This window comes from Caretta caretta, chromosome 8 (genome assembly GCF_965140235.1).
Source record: "Caretta caretta isolate rCarCar2 chromosome 8, rCarCar1.hap1, whole genome shotgun sequence".
Taxonomy (NCBI): domain Eukaryota; kingdom Metazoa; phylum Chordata; order Testudines; family Cheloniidae; genus Caretta; species Caretta caretta.
The window spans coordinates 46,416,842-46,435,305 of NC_134213.1; the positions used below are offsets into that span (position 1 = coordinate 46,416,842).

At 41.3% G+C, this 18,464-nt stretch overlaps 1 protein-coding gene across 7 annotated transcripts in view; it reads right to left on the reverse strand.

The window, feature by feature from the left end:
• DNM3 (dynamin 3) overlaps positions 1–18,464 on the reverse strand; it is a 347,110-nt gene that overhangs the window by 292,816 nt on the left and 35,830 nt on the right. For all 7 annotated transcript variants that reach the window (XR_007357954.2, XR_007357953.2, XM_075131456.1 and 4 more), the window contains exon 2: positions 9,644–9,717. Coding sequence is in view for 5 of the 7 variants with exons in the window: in XM_075131456.1 (XP_074987557.1) it covers positions 9,644–9,717 (74 nt within the window). In the remaining 2 variants the exon portion in view is untranslated. The remainder of the gene's footprint in view (positions 1–9,643; positions 9,718–18,464) is intronic.

Below are 18,464 nucleotides of genomic sequence, written 5' to 3' on the forward strand. Positions count from 1 at the left end.
TAAACATCTGATTTTCTAAGTGCTTGTGTCCTTGCAAGATAGATATCTGTTTGCTCTTTTTATATCTAATGATTACAATTTGATATATATTTCAGATAAGTTTGCTTTGGACATGAGGGATGTAAGATTAAATCAGATGGAATGGCACTACTGCTTGAAAAAGGAATTCTGAAGCTGTACAAAGGAGGTTATTTAATGGACAGTGCCTGCCTGAAGGGTCACTGAGCCATAGATGCAATCTTCCCAAGTAAAAAAAAAAAAACAAGTACATATTCAATAAAGGTTCAGAAAGGGGGTTCCATTACACTCCTGATTTATATTGCACAGAGCAGCAGGATACAATATTGCAAGGTGAATTTTGTAAAGATGTGGTGCTGTGTTGTCCATTTCTGACGAGAACCAGAGGGATCTTTCTTCAGTAATTATCAGGTGTCTTTGAAAATCTGAAGTACTTCTTCCCCCCGCTCCCCCCCCGAAGATATCTAACTGATACACCATCCAGCAGCTCACTGGGATAGCCTGCGACATATCTAAATATGCAGAGAGTCCATCATAATGATGAGGTGTTTTATATATTTATCTTTCATGAAAGACAATTACATTGCAGCGCCACTGCTTTGCAAACTCCAGGACTGATGCACTAGTTGATTAACTAGCAGAAAGCCCTAATTAAAACTGAACTCGTTAACGTATCTCATTCGTTTAATTCTTAACTTTACATCCCTGTTATTATCAGGAAAGGTTAAGTAACAAAACACTTCCCCAGTTTCATCAGCTCAAGTTACCCAAGAGGAAAAACAGCAATGAAAATACATTTTAATATTAAAAAGTTTTCATTTGGGCTCATTTAAAAGGGTTTTATCTTCATTTGTTTTAAGATCAAAGACAACAACTTCTGATTCAAAAAAATTAATGTTAGAACATTTTCAGAGTTCATGTTTTTTAATAGCTAAATGCTTGTGGAGAGAAACTAAAGGAAGCTCTATCTTGTCACCAGGTGGCAATAAAAGATGGGTGTATGTGTAGCAAGTTTTACTTCAAAAAACTTGAAATTAAACTTACCTTTCCTTATTGATCAAAAAAAAAAATATATGATCAGTTTGATGAGACTCAAAGCTTTTTACTCTGAAGATGTCCCTTGTCAGACTTCCATTTTGGAATTATTAGCATGCATAACTATTACTGAAATAGGCAGCAGGTTTAAAAATAAATTTAAGGAAGTACTTCACACGACACACAGTTAACCTGTGGGACTCCTTGCCATGGGATATTGTAAAGGTCAAAAGTATAACCGGGGGTCAAAAAAGAATTACATAAGTTCATGGAGGATAGGTCCATCAATGTCCGTTAGTCAAGATAACCAGTGACACAATCCCATACTCCAGGTGTCATAAACCTTCAACTGCCACAAGCCAAGACTGGAAAAACACATTTTATTCGAATACAGCCTAATGCATGTTTAGAAGATTGTTGGCTGTATCTACAGAATGGGGGACTGTGTCCTGGAAAGCAGCAACTCTGGAATGGATTTAGGATTTATAGTGGACAAGCAACTCAATATGAATTTCCAGCATGATACTTTGGCAAACAGGGACTGTGTGATCCTTGGATATATAAACAGGTGAGTGGGGAGTAGGAAGGTGATTTTACTTCTGTATACAGCATTGGTAAGACCAATACTAGAATACTACATTGTCCATAATATGTCATCCATATTTTAAAAAGGATGCTGAACAATTAGAGAGAGTGCAGAAAAGAGCCATAAAAGTTATTCACGGGCTGGTGAAAATGCCTTATAGCAAGAGACTTAAGGAGCTCAGTTGTCTGGTTTATCAAAAAGATGGAAGGTGACTTGCTTATGGTGCAAGTACCTTTACAGGGAAAAAAATATCAGGTACTAAAGGGCTCTTCAATGTAATGAAGAAAAGTGTAAGAAGAACCAACGGCTTGAAATGAAAGACAAATTTTTAACAGTGAAAATGATTAACCACTGGAACAAGCTACCAAGAGAAGTGTTGGTTTATCCATTATTGGAGTCTTCAGATCAAGACTGGATGTCTCTCTGGAAGAGATGCTTTAGTCAAACTCAAGTTATTGGCCTCAATGCAGGGGTAACTGAGTGAAATTCTGTGGCCTGTGTCATATGGGTGTTGTCAAACTAAATGATCTAAAGATCCCTTGTAGCCTTAAAATCTATTTATGAATGAATGTGTTTTCACACTGGTGCAAACAAAGCACAGCAACAGAGAAAACAGAGTAAAGAATTTTTAGCTAAAATCCTTATAAATGAAAACAAAAATATACACTTCATATCTATTTCAACCCCCAAAAATCTGCATTTTTTTCAAAGTTTATGGTGGCATGTGAACTTGAACAGTGATTTACCTTTTATTTAGCACTTTAAGTAATAGAACTGGAATGAATTAGAATATTGTCCTCGTAGCTCTTTAAATCACAAGAAAAAAAATGTAGTTTATAATTTTAAAGATGTGATCTATGACAAATAACCAGTCATTGTTACTTTAGAATCTTGAATGGAAATGGGTTTTGAGGATTTTCCTATTTGGGTAAAGGTTAATCTTTAAGACTGCATCTATTAAACTGGAAAAATGATGTTTTCCAAGCTGAAACATTTTAGCCTCCTACGTTAAATAAGGATTATCAGCAGAACAAATGCAAATGAGTTTAATAGAAGATCAATAGCAACCTGAAGCTACAGTGTGGGGTTTTGTTTTGTTTGTTTGTTCTTGTTGTATGCACAACAAACAGTATAAACCCATGTAATTAGGTAGGATTATCCCAATTTTACAAAAAAGAGGAAAACTAAGGCAAAAATAAATAAAGTGATTTCCCTAAGGTTTCCCAAAAAGTCTGTGGCAGATCCAGGAAGACAACCTAATTCTCATGACACTTAGTCCTGTGCCTTAGCCACAGAACCATCCTGCCTCCCCTGATGTGTAATCAGCCACAACATTTTAAAAATATGTATATACTTTCCATAAAAACAATATTTGATCTCATTCATTTCTTAGCCAGACCAGACACCTGGCATTAAAAGACTTCCAAGTGTAGATCTCATTATAGGTGCTGGAACTAGGGGTGCTGCCACACCCCCTGGCTTGAAGTAGTAATAACAATCCAAATACATGGTTTCCTCCTTCAGCACCCCCACTATAAAAATTGTTACAGCACCACTGTATCTCATGGAAAATTTTAAAAGTTGTCTTTCTAAAAGTATATCATGTAGAAGGTCCTGTATTTCACTTCTCATCTTTACTACTTGGAATGTTTAAATTCAAACTCATTTGTTTCCTAGCCACTAGAAAGCTGCATGTACGTGACAGGACTAAAATCAAAAAGAAAACTAGCAGCTCACTAACCCTTCTTTCAGAAACTATAGCTACAAAACACTTCAGGGGTCAGCAGGCTCAAGGACACAGATCTGGTTCAGAGGTTCAAAGAAACTGGCAAAAGGACAAGAAACCAACTCTATGTGTAAGTGATGGGCCTAAAATGGAACTCCAGATATGCAGCTATGGGGGGGTGGTGAGGGGAGGGGAATAGCAGAGCACTAAACCAAAAGGGTGCCCCATGATCTTAGCCTGAGATCATGCTAAGTGTTGAGACTTAATTACCTAAGTCCTGCTTTGAGCAGGGGGTTGGACTAGATGATCTCCTGAGGTCCCTTCCAACCCTGATATTCTATGATACAGAAGAGATAGGCTCTTTAAGAGCACAAGCAAAGGAAAAGAATGTAGATCTCGTCCTGGAAGGAGACCAGGAATAGAAAAGTATATGAGACAAGCATTCTATGAGATCAAGGACATCCATATGAGGACTATGGTAGCTGCTGAAATACCAGGGCAATTTGGCATTAAAAGCAGACAAAGTCAGTTTTAAGGAGAGTAACTCTCCACATCTGGACACCAGAGTCTAGAACAGCAGTTCTCAAACTTCATTGCACCATGACCCTCTTCTGACAACAAAAATTACTACATGACCCCAGGAAGGGGGACCAAAGCCCAAGCCTGCCCAAGCCCCGCTGCCCTGGGCAGGGAGGCCAAAGCTGCTCCAGGGCTTCTGCCCTGGGTGGGGGGCATGTAACATTAGTCCCCCTGCCCAGGGCTGAAGACCTCAGGAATCAGCTTCAGTCCTGGGCGGTGGGGCTTGGGCTTTGGTTTCAGCCATGGGCACTGGTGCTCAGGCTTTGGCTTTGGCTCTAGGCCCCAGCAAGTCTAACACCAGCCTTGACGACCCCATTTTTGAGAACTCCTGCAAGAAGGGCGGCTTCTTTCACCCAACTGACCAACTGCTAGGCAAACAGATTTCCCTCAAGGCAGCTGACCTCCACAGCAAGGCTTCTCTTTACGTAGAGAAATGGGGGATTGGATTCATCCCACATATACATATTCTGAGGGATGAGGATAAGCCACCACCAATATATTGTCTCTCCTGAAGAAACGTGGAGCTCTCGGTCTAGCAGCTTCTGAAAGCTAAAAGCATCCTCCTCACAGTTCTAACACATTTGTGTGAATTATATGCTCTAGAGAAGACCATTTCATTCTAGGAACATTCTAGATCATTCTGCACCCTAAACTATCCAAAGACTGCCATCTGTGGTCATTATAAACCAATGTGTGGGGTCTAATAGATACTTCTAAAAAAGTATTGGAGCAGAGCTTTGGCAAAAGCAATAGGAGACCAGACCCTGGACAGCACACCATTGCTTGGACCAAAACACAAGGACCTGTCCTGTGAAAGAGACAATGCCCCATCTCTTTTGAGCAGACCAGAACCACAGAAGAATAGGAAGAAAGGGCCAAATGCACAGGTGATAAAGGAGGAACTGGAACAGTTAGTAACCAACCCTCCATCCATACCAAGACTTCCTCACGACACTACAGAACTCAACAAGTACACACCAATGAAGGAAATTTTAAAACAATAGACCCAGTGCAAAGGCACTGACACACCTGAAAGCTAAGCTCCCAAGGGTCCGTGGCACAGAAAACATTCCTGATACTCAGAGCTGTCCTGGCCCTGGGTCAGATATTCTCATGGTACCATTTGTGCCTCATCTTTCTAGGCTCTGAAGAGCCATCACTACATCTGGGAGCAGAAGTCTTGAAGAGACAAAAGGTTTCTGTAATGAACGAACAGGGGTAGCAATACAAAACCACCAAGTTTCAATCTATGCTCAATCTATGTGGCAGTCAGAAAGAACTGTCCCTGTGCTCCAACAAGTAGGTTGTACACACAGCCCAATGGACATTTACCCAGAAACTTCTGAGCTTGTGCGCTGAAGTGCACACATCATCCAGCGTAGGGACCAGTGCAGGCAATGCTCAAAGAAGCCTGTAATAATGGTGGCCACCATAATACATATCAAAATATTCACCACTAAATATAAAGTCTCACTCACAGTACAATGAGACCACAGCTTCCAAAGATAGGACACAAAAGCATTGTTCAGCATGCATTCATAATGTAGTAAGGGGACCCTATTCTCTCATTTTCATTACGAATAATGGTAACCAAAGCTAAGTAAAGAATAGGTTGTCTCATTCTGCTGACTACAGAACAAAGGCTGTGCATGTCCATTTGACACAACTTTTAAGCAATGCTTGAAAAAGGCAACGCACTTCACTTAAACCATGAGCTGTTGACTTGGCTTGAGAGTAATGCGTTTGACCTTATCTATAGTCTCTCAAGAGTCCATATGCTATACATGCAATGAATATTAAATCTCTCTTGTGGCCAGCACAGAGCATTTGATGGGTCTCCGGACGTTTACAAGATGTTATTGTTTTGGAGAAGCTGGCGTAGTATAGAATATATTTACAAATGCAGCACACTTTGTTTGCAACTATAGTTCAAAACCAGCTGGGCAGCCCTAATACGAGCCTCATAAATCAGAACAATTCTAGCAGAACTTTCCTTTCAATTACAAGATCACCCATGACATCCAGATTTTTACTTCTCCTGACAAACCACCACCAGATATTGCTGACATCATCAGACTTGGTCAAGAGAAAGTGCCAGCTGCTTAAGGGCTCATGTCACTCACAATGTTTAATGAAAGGCTTTTTCTTCATACGTGGGGCTGTAAGAGAATACAGGATTTATACAACTATGGGAGTACTAGAGGCATAAGATGTGATATACGAGCAATACTTGAACTAACCTCTGTTCCCACCATAAAACTATCAATCTGACTAAACAGCAAGACCACAATGGATCACTACAATATATCCAGGTAATTGCCAAGACTGCTTTAAAGATGAAGCATAGAAAAACCCACTTAAAAGTAAATCTTCCACTGGCTATATCTTTTCATTATTGAAGTATTTCATTTTAAAACACCTAGCCCACTGCCTTTCAAGCCAACACACAAGATCCATCCCATCCCACACAAACGCCAGACCATCCTATACCAATGGCTAGGACACCCCGCAGTGGCCATATCCTCCTGTGCCCTTCCACAATATGTCCCCAGTTCCCAAAGTTTGCAAGCAGCTCAAGTGTGCAACAACACCTGCGCTGCCAAACCCTCAACCTCTTTTGCCATCTGCCCCTAGTCCAATACCATCCCTAGCCCTTAGCACCATCTACCAACCCTTCGCACCTGAGAAGCCCCCCGACTTCACAACTCAATAGGAGTTGCTAATACCCTCTTACACTCACACATGTAGTCTCCTTCCCCTTGATAATATTAAGAAAGGTTTCCCTCACCTGTGACCCAGCTGGCAAGGGACTTACAAGAATATCCTGATACTAGTATGTACATTCTGTTTCACCAAAGAATCCCATGTGAGGTCTTAAATGAAAGCCAGGGCCACAATGGCCATTAATGTCATTGCTGAAATGTATGAACAGATACTGTGTAATGAATTTTCTATGAAAATATGTTCTTGATTCTGTGTTACAGCAGAAGTAGAGAAACATGTTTCCTGTCAAATAAAAGATGTTTATTTGCCGGTCTCTCTGTTGGCATGTAAATTAAGTGTTGTAAGCTAAGACAATGGAGGCACATTTGCATACAGTCAGAGAGCTATGAAGTCAACCAGGAAGAGCACACAATGAGGGAAGAGAGCCTTATCTTGCAATAGACTTGAAACGTTGGCTGGACTATATACATGAGGAACAAAGACATCCCACCATTCTGCACCTAGGAAGAAAACTGGCAGCATGTTTACATTCACGAAAACAGAATCTCAACCAACCTGGGTTTCAAATGTTGCAAAGGACTCTGGGGTAAGAAACTACTTTAGACAGAAGATTAGCCTGGACAGAAGATTAGCCTGTTAAATTAAGTTTAGCCTCTAGAAAGCATGTTCTGATTTTGTTTTATATCTAACCTGTTTTCTATCTAACCAGTTATCCTTACTGACTGTCTCTTGAATCTTTGACAATCAACTTATTGTAGTTTTCCCTGTAAATATATCTCAATGCTGTGGTATTAAGCTAGGTGATGATCCTGAGTTGAATCATACAAGCTGGTGTGCATGCTATTCCCTTGGGGACAGCGGATGTGGTATTTCTGTGAGCGTTCAGTGGATAAGGGACTGGACACTACAAGGGATACTTTGAAGGGGGTCAGGACTGGGATGCACCTACTGTTAAACTGCAAGACAAAGTAAGGGCTTGCAGACTGCTTGAGTGGCTAACAGACTGGCGGTGTAAGGGAAACTAACACCCAGATAAACACAGGCAAGCCTCCGATGGGCTGTGGGGGGTAACAAGGGGACTCCCAGTCCTGGGTATCCCAAGAACTATGGCACCATCCCATTGTAGTTTGTTTTTTTTAAAGTGTATTCCACTTTAATAGAAAAGAAGCCAGGAAAGATTCTAGGATTACAGGTTGGAGAGTCTCTTCATGGTACTGGAGAAACTGTTGTACTAGTCTATCTTTAATTATATTTTCCAACAGTCAAGTAAGTATAAACTGGATAACATCAGTACTGCACAGCTCCTGTCAGAGAAAACAGTGCTTCTCTAACCTGCTACAGCTGTGGGTTCTTTATTTTTTAAATTGGGGAAATGGATAAAGGTGACCCAGGGGATCCAATTTACTTGAAGTTTCTTTAAAAAGAAAAAAAAGCGAAAAAGGAGCAAAGTTTTATTGTATAACAATGAACAATTAATCAATAGGCCAGCATTTCCCAAAAGGCAGGGGCATGCCCCACTCAAGGAATATGAAGGATTGGCTAGGGGGCACAGGTAGATTCCTCAATTTTTCTCTAAAGCATGCTGGGCTGGCCTCCACCCAAGCATCCTGCACATGGCCCATTTCCTCCACCTCTTTTCAGCTACCAGATACTGTAGCTAGTTGTCCTATAGCACAAGTGGTAGAAGTCTGCTACAGAGCTGAACATTTGTGGCTCAAACCCTGCTGAGGATTATGGTAGGGATGATACAATTGCACAATCGTATTTGTTTACATTTTCCTTTCTGTAAATTGGGGATAATAAAATCACCCAATACCCCAATGGTGTTGTGCAGATAAACTCATCAACGTTTATGAAGCACACCACTGAGGAACTTAATTTTGCACTCAGCACAGACTACACAATGAACAAGAGAGATAAAAAAATATTTGAACAACCACCCATTCACTGAATGAAGCAGGGATCCTGTGGAAAGGTAGTATCTGATCAAGTAATTCAAGACTCTGTAATAATGCATTCACACAAGCAAACTAAATTAAGGTTGCATCAACTTTAATTCTGGCATTTCTTAACTTCTGAATGCTTGCCTTTGCCACCTGAACACTCTTAACGTAGTTTTTGTTTTTATTTACCATATTTTAGTAATTTATACCTTAAGTCAAGAGCAAGCTAGTGAAGTTTACTGAACACACTGTGTTTGGCTATTAAAAACCAGTGGGATTATGAGAAATTCCAGATGATTTTAAACACAGTGGGAGATTGGACAGCACAATGGCAGATGAAAGTCCATTTAGATAAGCATAAGTTAACGAATGCTGACAAATATGGTCAGTTTTGCATACACGATACTGTGTCCAAGCTAAAGTATAATTTTTGGTCAGATAATTTTTTTGATTCAGGAAATTCTATTACTGCCAACTTTGCCCTTCTCCAGAAATTTCCAGAACTCATGACATGGAAAAGTTACCAGAGAAAACAGGCTGTTTGCAAACACCACTGACTGCCCTGGAGAGCAAAACTGAAGTCCCTGTATGTCCATTTTAGTTATATTTTATTTTGTTAAACCTAATTTTATGGGTTACTGAGAAAAAACATATTTAATCTAACATTCAAAGATAATTCTCTCTCTCTAAAATAACTAATACATATTACTTTTTTTCCCTACTTTTCACATTTAGCCATTAAAAGCAACCACTAGCTACTTGGAAATATGTCATGCTCTTAAGTTTATCCAAAATTATTACAGACTATGGCCCAGATGGGACCATGAGCTCAATGGGACCATGCACGTGTGTGTTTGCAGTGTTGGGACCTTTCTTCCCCATGGCAAACTCTGCTTTGAATAGTCTGTTTCCAACTCAAAAGACTGGTGTAAACCCTCACACTGACAGGCTTATAACACTTAAAAAAAACCATTCAAGTAAAAATACTTTGATGCTGAACTATATAAGAGGGATATACATCAGGTAAATTACCTGTTTTGGCAGTGACAAGCTGTAGAACCAATGGTCGCCTTGTTACAATTCCAGATCCTCGAGGAAGGAAATCCCTACAAGAAAAATCAGAATGTAAATAAGGGGAATTGGATCACAAATGAGGAAGTCGGACAATGGAATTTTTACCAATATGGATCATTCTTTTTACAAAAAACAAAACAAAAAAAGATGTTACACGATTGTTACATCCACAGCAGGCACACACAGAGAAGTTAGATTAAAAATTAAATACTCTTTCTGGAATGTTGCAACATAACATTGACTTTATTTCTTAGAATCAAGAACCCCAACACAAGAGAGCCAAAACCGGACAGACATAGAGCAGACAGCTTCCTACGGCAGAGCAGCACAGCTCACCCCCACCTTGCTCTAGGCTGGCTCTTTGCAGACTGACTGCTTCATGCCCCGATCACATACTTCCCTAGAGAGCCCAATAGCCTGCAAGCAGGACCATGAAGCCCCTTAAAAATCTGATAGGGATAGCTTGTAATTTGAACACAGTTTTCAGTATACCACAACTTTCACTTTAAAAAAAAAAAACCTACCCCTTAATGAACAGAAAGATTGGGCATCTTTAAACCTTCTCAATTGCAGCCGAGACATTCGAGGAGGAAGTGCCCATTAAAGTGCCAGACAAATTGGCACTCTCAAGGTTCAGCTGGCACAATGATTTTTCAACTCAGCAAGAGGAGTCCCTCTTAAGAAGGGAAAAGAATGGCACCACAGAAGTTCTTTTGCCTTAAACTGGCAGGAGCAGCCTTACTGTGCCAAGTCCATCTCATGTGATATCCTCTTGATGGAAACGTTTGTTGGTACATGTGCAACAATATACGGAGTAAAAAGAAAAGGCGTTCTTGTGGCCCCTTAGAGACTAACAAATTTACTTGAGCATAAGCTTTTGTGAGCTACAGCATGCATCCGATGAAGTGAGCTGTAGCACACAAAAGATTATGCTCAAACAAATTTGTTAGTCTCTAAGGTGCCACAAGTACTCCTTCTCTTTTTGCGTACACAGACCAACACGGCTGCTGCTCTGAAACCTGTCAATATACATAGTACCGATTCCTTACAAGTTAGAGTCCCTCCTGTGGCTTATTGTAGCAATACTTTGCTCACAACTGAGACAGCATTCACTTTACATCCCTGCAGTTAGGATCTCTGGGAAATGCTGATCTGAAGTGTCACTTTGGCATCAGAGTTAGAATCCACCGAAACGAATGGGGTAGGTCACATCTCAGTGTTATTGTTTCAGGCTCTCTGCAAACACAGCCCAACATTGTTGTATCATTTACACTTGAGACACATTCTGAAGGTTTTTTCCCCTTATCTGATAGCATTTACTTGTTGTGATAGGCCCTAACTTTTTTTTTTTTTAATTAAAGTTGTGACTTTTAAGAACAATTAAACAGCCTGTTGGCAGCTCCATTACACCTCTCTGGCTAGTCCCTCACACTCCACCTCTGGGAAATGCTTACATAAACAAAGATAATATCCATCTCTAGTTAAAATGCAAGTACTGGAGACCCATCTTCATGTGTATGCCTATTAGAATAGGCTGTGCAAATGAATGTCTGCACACTCAAATAAAAAGACACCACAGTCAAAAAACACAGTTCATTGGATTCCCTAGCCAAATGTATACCCTGCAGGCAAAAGCAGAGTCAATTAGATGTTTAATTTTCCCTTAATTTAATAAAAAACAGGGTAATTCAATACAAATGCAGCCATAGGCGCCAACTCCATGGGTGCTCTGGGGCTGGAGCACCCAAGGAAAAAAATTAGTGGGTGATCTGCACCCACCGGCAGCCATGCTCCCCTCAATCCCCCTGCCCCACCTCCTCCTCCCATGAGCGCCCCACATCCCTGCTGCTCCGCCTACCTCCCAGTGCTTCCTGCCCAGCTGCCGCCAAACAGCTGTTTGGCAGCTTTAGCACACTCCGGGAGGGAGGGTGAGGAGCGGGAACGTGGCGCACTCAAGGGAGGAAGTGGGAAGAGGCAGGGCTGGGGTGGGGATTTGGGGAAGGAGTTGGAATGGGGGCGTGACAGGGGTGGGAAGAGGTGGGCCAGGGGCGGGGCCTCATGGAAGGGGTGGAGTGGGGCAGGACCTGGGAGCAAAGAGGGGTCGAGCACCCACAGGAAAGAGGGGAAGTCGGTGCCTATGAATGCAGCACATTAATACATAGATATCACTGATCTTTTAAAAGCTGCAGTGATTAGTTATATAATACCTTAGACAATAACTGTTTACAAAAATCAGTGTAGCTCAAAAGCTTGTCTCAAGGTGACAGAAACTGATCTAAGTAAATATGTTCTAGTGCAGTGGTTCTCAGCCAGGGGTCCGGGGCCCCCGGGAGGCTGTGAGCTGGTCTCAGGAGGTCCACCAAGCATGGCGGGTGTTAGACTCGCTAGGACCCAGAGCAGAAAGCTGAAGCCCCACCATGCAGGACTGCAGCCTAGGGCCCTGAGTTCTAGCAGCTAGGGCTGAAGCTTGAGCAACTTAGTTTTGCGGTGCCCCTTGTGGCGTGGGCCCCAGGGCAACTGCCCTGCTTCCTACCCCTTAATGCCAGCCATAGCTTTTATATGCAGAAAAGCAGTTGTTGTGGCACAGATGGGCTGTGGAGTTTTTAAAGCATGCTGGAGGGGCCTCAGAAAGAAAAAGGTTGAGAACCCCTGTTCTAATTGGCTCAAAGACCTTGTGCTTTGTAAGACTAATATCCAGTTTCATATCCAACAGAAAATAGTATCTTTATGTGCCTTTTTTCTCTCTGCTTCTCAAAAGAGGTGCTACAAAAAGGAAATTGGATTTCCAGATAAAGTTCTGTATGTGTCTAACTTGTGACATACTTTCTCTCACTTTTGCGGAAGGGCAATAGCAAGGTATCGTATTCAGATTTCTGTGAAAGAATGTGCGACACTTTGGGATAAAGTCTGCAAAAGTCCAAAATCTAAAAGGAAGATGCAGTACAGCTCTTTCCACAGAGAGGTTTACTAATTTCGACACCCATCTGGTTGAATTGTTACTAAGAAATGGTCCCTTTACAGAGAAGAAATACTACAGGATTGAATCAAAATTCAACAGGTTCCTCTGGTAGAGCCTAAAGAAGGCTAGTGCCATCTAGAAACTGAGGACATCAATAGATTTGAAGATAGTGATTCCCTGAAACTTTTGATCAGTATGTGAAGCTATGCTGTAGTTTGGCATAACTAAAAGAATGGGGTAGAGAAGACATCTGACCACTTAGAGTGGAAGTAGCTAGGCTTGGTTGAAGGCCATCCTAAAGAAAATGCACTAAGAACTTTATTCTTTGGTAATTGTTTGTTGTAGTCTTCTCCTCTCTCATCATTTGCAGATATAGCATTTTCACATAGTATTATCACTCCACGTATCAGAAAAACAGGATTTAACATCATCTCGCAGAACAAAGAGAAAATACAATCTCCAAGCAAGAGAAAATCTTAGAATAGGAGGGGAGAGGACTACAAACCAAAAGAATTACCTCTATCATCCTCTGTACAGCATGTAGGCAGTGTACATAGCAAGCACTGGTATCCCAGAGAGGATACCTACAGGGGAGCTTGGAACACCAACCAGACAAACAGATTCTAAAGACAGAAAGGACCATTGTGATAATCTGGTCTGACCTCCTGTATAGCACAGGCTATAGGTAGAAATAGCAGGCTATTGAGTCTGGGTCTCCCGAGTCCCAGGCTAGCCCCTAACCACTGGACCTCTCCATACAGTGAAAGATCAGCATAGCTCCCCAGAATATGCCAAAAATTAGGTGGCAACAATGTAAAACAGATAACACACCTCAGCCCAGACCTGTATGCTGTGGTAAAGTGGACCCACTGTGATGTAGCAGAATTGAAAGTTATCCTCACAACCACAAGAAAGACACTTCACAAGTTTAGGATTTAAGCTTCTTGGCTTCATAACAGGACAACAGAATATAATGCTAATGTCTTTCCCCTACTGCAGCCTTCAAAACAAGGAGTTCTTTGGACTTCCAAATGTTGTGTGAATGAAAGAGATACAACTTCAGAGCTTTTTTTACATCAAGGGAAAGGAATTTTCTTTGTTGCTAAGTAAACAATTCTCAGTAAAATAATGAGTATATTCATGTGACATTCTGAATTAAACTTTAGGAACAAAAATTCTAAGGGAAGACAAATTCACCACCTGACAAGGAAAAAACGATAAATATGGTGGGGAGATAGATGCTCAGGGACTTCTGTTCTTGCCATGCTCTTGTAGCAGATATAGATTAACTACAGCACTTACTTCTGAGTAGGGTAGGGTGACCAGATGTCTCAATTTTAAAGGGACAGTCCTGATATTTGGGGCTTTTTATTATATAGGCACCTATTACCTCCCAACCACATCCTGATTTTTCACATTTGCTATCTGGTAACCCTACTTCTGAGCAAGATACTCTCCAGATGTGCTCATAAGAAGATCATTTAATGTGCTGCCAGTGGGGCTGAGGTTAGTTTAAATAAGGTATTTTACACAGTGCCACCTAGTGGCGTAACAATATAATATGATTTAGCATTCCATTAGATCTTCCCCTTTAGGATCTACATTCCTACCATTCACAAAACTTAGCCTGATGGTGTATCTTTGAAGTTCAGTATGTATCAGTCAGCTAAGTGTTTCTGAATCATACTGGTTTTCTAATTACACAACCCAAACACGTAACAACTCGGTCATCTTTTCCAATTTAACTAATAATTCCCCATAAGGCGTTTGATACCGTGCCACATGCGGAATTATTAGTTAAATTGGAAAAGATGGGGATCATTATGAAAATTGAAAGGTGGATAAGGAATTGGTTAAAGGGGAGACTACAGTGGGTCCTACTGAAAGGTGAACTGTCAGGCTGGAGGGAGGTTACCAGTGGAGTTCCTCAAGGATCAGTTTTGGGACCAATCTTTTTATTACTGACCTCGGCACAAAAAGTGGGAGTGTGCTAATAAAGTTTGCGGATGATACAAAGCTGGGAGGCATTGCCAATTTAGAGAAGGACTGGGATATCATACAGGAGGATCTGGATGACCTTGTAAACTGGAGTAATAGGAATAGGATGAAATTTAATAGTGAGAAGCGTAACGTTATGCATTTAAGGATTAATAACAAGAATTTTAGTTATAAGCTGGGGACGCATCAATTAGAAGTAACGGAGGAGGAGAAGGACCTTGGAGTATTGGTTGATCATAGGATGACTATGAGCCGTCAATGTGATATGGCCGTGAGAAAAGCTAATGTGGTCTTGGGATGCATCAGGCGAGGTATTTCCAGTAGAGATAAGGAGGTTTTACTACTGTTATACAAGGCACTGGTGAGACCTCACCTGGAATACTGTGTGCAGTTCTGGTCTCCCGTGTTTAAGAAGGATGAATTCAAACTAGAACAGGTACAGAGAAGGGCTACTAGGATGATCCGAGGAATGGAAAACTTGTCTTATGAAAGGAGACTCAAGGAGCTTGGCTTGTTTAGCCTAACTAAAAGAAGGTTGAGGGGAGACATGATTGCTCTCTATAAATATATCAGAGGAATAAATACCGGAGAGGGAGAGAAATTATTTAAGCTCCGTACCAATGTGGACACAAGAACAAATGGATATAAACTGGTCATTGGGAAGTTTAGACTTGAAATTAGACAAAGGTTCTAACCAACAGAGGAGTGAAGTTTTGGAAGGGAAGCAGTGGGGGCAAAACATCTATCTGGCTTTAAGATTAAAGTCGATAAGTTTATGGAGGAGATGGTATGATGGCATAACATGATTTTGGTGATTAACTGATCTTTAAATATTCATAATAAATACGCCTAATGGCCTGTGATGGGATGTTAGATGGGGTGGGATCTGAGTTACTACAGAAAATTCTTTCCTGGGTATCTGGCTGGTGAATCTTGCCCATATGCTCAGGGTTTAGCTGATCGCCATATTTGGGGTCGGGAAGGAATTTTCCTCCAGGGCAGATTGCAAGAGGCCCTGGAGGTTTATCGCCTTCCTCTGTAGCATGGGTCACGGGTCACTTGCTGGAGGATTCTCTGCTCCTTGAAGTCTTTAAACCACGATTTGAGGACTTCAATAGCTCAGACATAGGTGAGAGGTTTTTCGCAGGAGTAGGTGGTTGAGATTCTGTGGCCTGCGTTGTGCAGGAGGTCGGACTAGAAGATCATAATGGTCCCTTCTGACCTTAATATCTATGAATCTAGCTGTCCACTAGTTGCAATAACAGGCTGTGGTCAATTTGGAGTTATCATGTTGGATCATATTAAAGAAGTTCTGTATTAAAATCACAAATGAGTTTGATTCCCCATAGTTTAAATTCCAGGGTATTACTAATTAAGAAGTCGCTTGGTTTTTGGTACTGTTTCTCTCCCTCTATGTGTGAAACTTGCAAGCTGCTAATTGTGTTAGTACATTCTAAGACAGAGTCTGTTCTCAAAGCAATTCACAGAGAGAGAGACTCAAAGCAATACTCTAACAACAGAAACAACACCCAGAGACTCCCCACCCTTTTGTTGTATTAACAATTGTGATTAAAATAGAGATAGAGGATGTATGTGGATGGATGCTTGGTGTGGATAATAACTGAATGATCAGGGAGGTGCCAGCCTAAGAATCCAGTGTCCATCGGCTGAAGAAGGCGTCAAGTGGAAATAACCAGAGGACCCCCCGGAGGGCAGACTGGAATCCACCCAACAGCCTCAAGAATGGGAGAACCAAAGAACAAGATAACATCTTGGAGCCGTCAGGAATGTGCTATCTGCTGATTGATTCAGCAACAGCATGATGAAGCAATTCCCATAGACTGGCATAGGAAGAAATTCCTATAAAAATAGACTCTAAAAAGTGAGAACTTTGGGGGGGTCTGATTCTGCAAACCAACTTCCAGGAGCATCAGATGAGCATCTGACAAGGCCCTGCTCCCTCCTCATGTCCAGGCCACCTGGCCAGTGGCTTGGCATGAGCAACTCTAAGGCTGGTAACTATGATAACAACCTTGCAGAACCTGTGTGTGTGTGTGTGTGTTTGTATGAATGAATGTGTGAATAAATATGAGATTGAATGGAATGTTATAACTAGAACTAACTGCTTTCTATGATTCTTTCTGTATTCACAATAAATGTGGTATTTTGCCTTTTTCCCTTTAATAAGATCCTGCTGGTTTTTATTTTATTGGTATAACATTTTGGTGGAGAATTGCGAAAGGGGGAATATTGGTAAAAAACCTCAGTTATTGTAAATATTGGTGTGCACAGCGCCAGCTCTAGTGAGCTAGGCATTTCTATTAGGTTAAACCAGACCTGCTGGCCTCCGAGAAGGTAGCAGGAAAAACAGATTAAACCAGACCTGCTGGCCTCCGAGAAGGTAGCAGGGGACCTGCTGGCCTCCGAGAAGGTAGCAGGGAAAACAGATTAAACCAGACCTGCTGGCCTCCGAGAAGGTAGCAGGTGACCTGCTGGCCTCCGAGAAGGTAGCAGGAAAAACAGATTAAACCAGACCTGCTGGCCTCCGAGAAGGTAGCAGGGGAGAACAGGTTAACCGGACCTGCTGGCCTCCGAGAAGGTAGCAGGGAGAAATAACCTGCTGGCCTCCGAGAAGGTAGCAGGGAAAAATAGGTTAACTGGACCTGCTGGCCTCTGGGAAGGTAGCAGGGGACCTGCTGGCCTCCGGGAAGGTAGCAGGGGAAAAACGCATAGATTAAGCTATGATTTCAGACTCTAGGCTGTGTCACTTGCTAAGTAATACCAGCAGTGACAAAGAGATTGAAATATCCATGTTAAGATGTTTAAAAGAAAACAGGGTAAGCCAGTACCAGAGGGAGGAATGGAGTCAGAAGGAACTCCAACCTCACCTTTTGTTAAAGAAATTACACCTTTTAAACAAATCCTTCAAAAATGTGGGCACAGTCCTTGGACTAAACAAGCCCTAGCTGATGTCTGCACTATTTCGGACCTAGAGGATAGATTGGCTCAGTATATCCTCATATACAAACCTTCTAGTGCTGCCAAAAGAGATGCAGCAGCAATTTGGTTGTTGTGGGAGGCATGTAAGGATTCTTCCCTCCGCTTGTCTTCATGTAAAGAGGAAAAGGCACAAACGGAAAAGGGAGCAGACAATTGGAAGGTGCTGGCTACAAATACCCAAAGCCAGCTGAAAATAGTGAAAGAGGCACTCCAGGAATACAAAAAGAGTGAAAAAGTTAACTCTGCAGAGGCTGGAGGGAATTAAGCAGTTAAACGTGTATGTATCTGTCTGTGTGTGTGTAAATATGTAAAGTTCTAAGGACCAGTTAGTTTTGTTTTTGTTTTAAATAATGCCACTAAAAATCCATTTGACTCTTTAATTCAAAGTTGCAAAACTGACAGACCTTTTTGCTAGACACAGGTAATTAGTGTTGTTTGGCTTTGGGATTTGGCATTTAACCCTTAAAAGGTAACTCAATGCTTTACAAAATTTAAAATGTTTTTAAGTTGTTGCTGCAGCAGGGCAGTCAAAATCAGGAGAATATAAAAAAAAAATTTTTTTTTTGGATTCTTTTTGTTTGTTTGTTTTTGTAACAAAATAGCAGATGAGAGTTATAGTAAAAAAAAAAATATTAAAAAAAGACAGTGCCTCTCTGAAGCAACAGCAGGGGTGAGGTGCACAAAACAAAAAGAAGCAATGTTAGAAACACTGAGTCTTAAAATGGCTCTGAGTAATCAGACTGTCACTTTGATAAAGGTGCATGAAAACTCTGTAAGCAAAAAAAGAAATAGTGACACCTTATGTAAAAATGGATCTGGATA